At 57.7% G+C, this 2,030-nt stretch overlaps 1 protein-coding gene across 1 annotated transcript; it reads left to right on the forward strand.

Annotated features, from left to right (window-relative positions):
- Positions 1–869: 869 nt before the first annotated feature.
- On the forward strand, positions 870–1,442 carry FERD3L (Fer3 like bHLH transcription factor). The gene has a single exon (XM_009282055.1). It carries the CDS (start codon positions 870–872, stop codon positions 1,440–1,442), a length of 573 nt encoding a protein of 190 aa, XP_009280330.1.
- Positions 1,443–2,030: the final 588 nt, after the last annotated feature.

The raw sequence follows: 2,030 nt of genomic DNA on the forward strand, positions 1-2,030 counted from the left end.
CATTTCACGGTATTTTGCGCTATGTATCCAGCGCTATCAGTGCGTGCAGCCAGGTTGACTCCTCTGTGCGCCGCCGGTGACCGGGACGGCTCTACCAAAGGTGTAAGAGCGACCGCTGCCCTGAATAGGACCAGCTTATCCTCGCCTCACGGGCAGGAGGAAGGAGTCTCAAAGCAAGTGCTTTGAGATTGCCTGAACCGCAATGAGCTTTACGAAGCAGCCTTTTACTGGAGAGATGTTTGAACTCTAGTTGAAGGGGATTTAGGGGGAATGGAGAGACGATTCCAACAGTTACTACTGGGAATGCAATATCGGGTCCCCTACAATGCTTACTTAGGCTAATGGAGGTCCTGTCATTCAGCTCCCATTGCGCTGGGATACAGGGTAAACATTCCCCGGTGACCCTCTGCGTGCAGGTCCCCTCTTCAGGACATCATTAAAAGCATACATGCACTTGCCTGACATCAATTGTCAGGCTGGCTCTCAGGGTTCAGAGATCCCGACAGAAAGCAGGAAAACAAGCCCAGTGGAGACCCGGCTCTGCGGCTGCGGGCTTTAAAGAGGCTGAAAATCGTTTGGTTGCGGGTGTGTAAGAAGAGACAAAAGTGCGCAGCAGGTAAGAGCGGAGGGTTTTGCCAAGAAGGAACTGTCCTTGATCGCTGTGACAGGATTGACTCGCTGGGGACTCCTCTCTCGGGAACATCCACGCGTCCCCGAGGGGGCTGCCTGTCTCCTCTCATCAGCATCACGGCGAGAAATTTTACAGCCGCTCTTTCTAGTCCTGCTAATCCTGTTATCCGGGGGGTTATAAATATTAACGCCGCTGGGGCTGGGGATGGGGGACCAGATTAAGCCCTCTCTGAAGTAAGATGTCAGCCGGCCTCTTCCCAGCCCACCAGCGCCCGGGGCTGCTGGATGAGCTGCACGGCAGAGCCCCGCAAGTGCCCTGCCCAGAGGGGTTGCTGGGCGCCTCGGTGCTGGATTTCGTGGCCGACCTCTCCCTCGGCGCCCCCCAGGGCCCCCCCCGGGCCGGGCCGAGCCTGGGGCTCTGCGAGGTCACCTCCGGGCCTCCCTTCGGGGACAGAGCCCTGTCGCTCCGGGAGGGGATGGCCCGGGGGCTGCCCCTGGCTGCCTTCGGAGATGGAGATCCCGAAGACGACGAGGAGGAGGAGGAGGAAGAGGAGAGGATGCGGAGCGCTTCCCTCCTGGACAGACCCAGGAGAAAGCGGGTTATCACCTACGCCCAGCGCCAGGCTGCCAACATACGGGAGAGGAAGAGGATGTTCAACCTCAACGAGGCGTTTGATCAGCTGAGGAAGAAGGTGCCCACCTTCGCCTACGAGAAGAGGCTCTCCCGGATAGAGACATTGCGCCTGGCCATAGTGTACATCTCCTTCATGACTGAGCTCCTGGATGGCTGCAGCAGGCAGGAGGCGAGCTAGGGAGGACCGGGGCCCGGCGGGACGGGGCTGGGGGCCGGGCACCACCCACGGCACCGAGCAGGTGGCCCCGGGCGCCTCCCTCCTCGGGAGGCAGAGCCGTGCTCCTGCCTTGGCTTCTCACACCGCAGCCAGGACCACGTAGGTGTAGGATGCAAAACGAGGAGTGTTTGGAGAAGCGTGCGTTGCGGGCGGGGGAAAGGGGGGAAGAGGAGGGATGGAGAAGTTCAGTATGTGTAGATTTGCTAATATATATAATTGTTGTAAAGGGAAGGAGAAAAAAAAGGAAGGTGTGGGGACTTTTGGTTGTTGTTGCGTCGCCTTCTTGCTTTAAAATTTTGCCATTTGTTGCCTTGGAGAAAGGCTCGGCCCGGGCAGCAGAGCTGGTCTAGTTTGCGGAGTGGGTTTCCAGCGGATTCAGTTGCCTGCCCAGCTGCCTGCCAGGGACTAGGAAAATCTCGGCGTGTGCATTTTAACCTGGTGCTTTCTGCTTTTTTAAAAAATAAACAACTCCCTTTTCTTCGAAATCCAGACTGCCAAGTCCATGCCGCGTGTCAAAGGGCCGGTAAAGCGGAACATCTGGACACAACC

This window comes from Aptenodytes forsteri, unplaced genomic scaffold, assembly GCF_000699145.1.
Source record: "Aptenodytes forsteri isolate BGI_AS27 unplaced genomic scaffold, ASM69914v1 Scaffold164, whole genome shotgun sequence".
Lineage (NCBI taxonomy): Eukaryota > Metazoa > Chordata > Aves > Sphenisciformes > Spheniscidae > Aptenodytes > Aptenodytes forsteri.

Excerpts from the sequence above, each read along its gene's own strand:
- FERD3L (XM_009282055.1), top strand. The coding sequence starts at position 870 with ATGTCAGCCGGCCTCTTCCCAGCCCACCAGCGCCCGGGGCTGCTGGAT.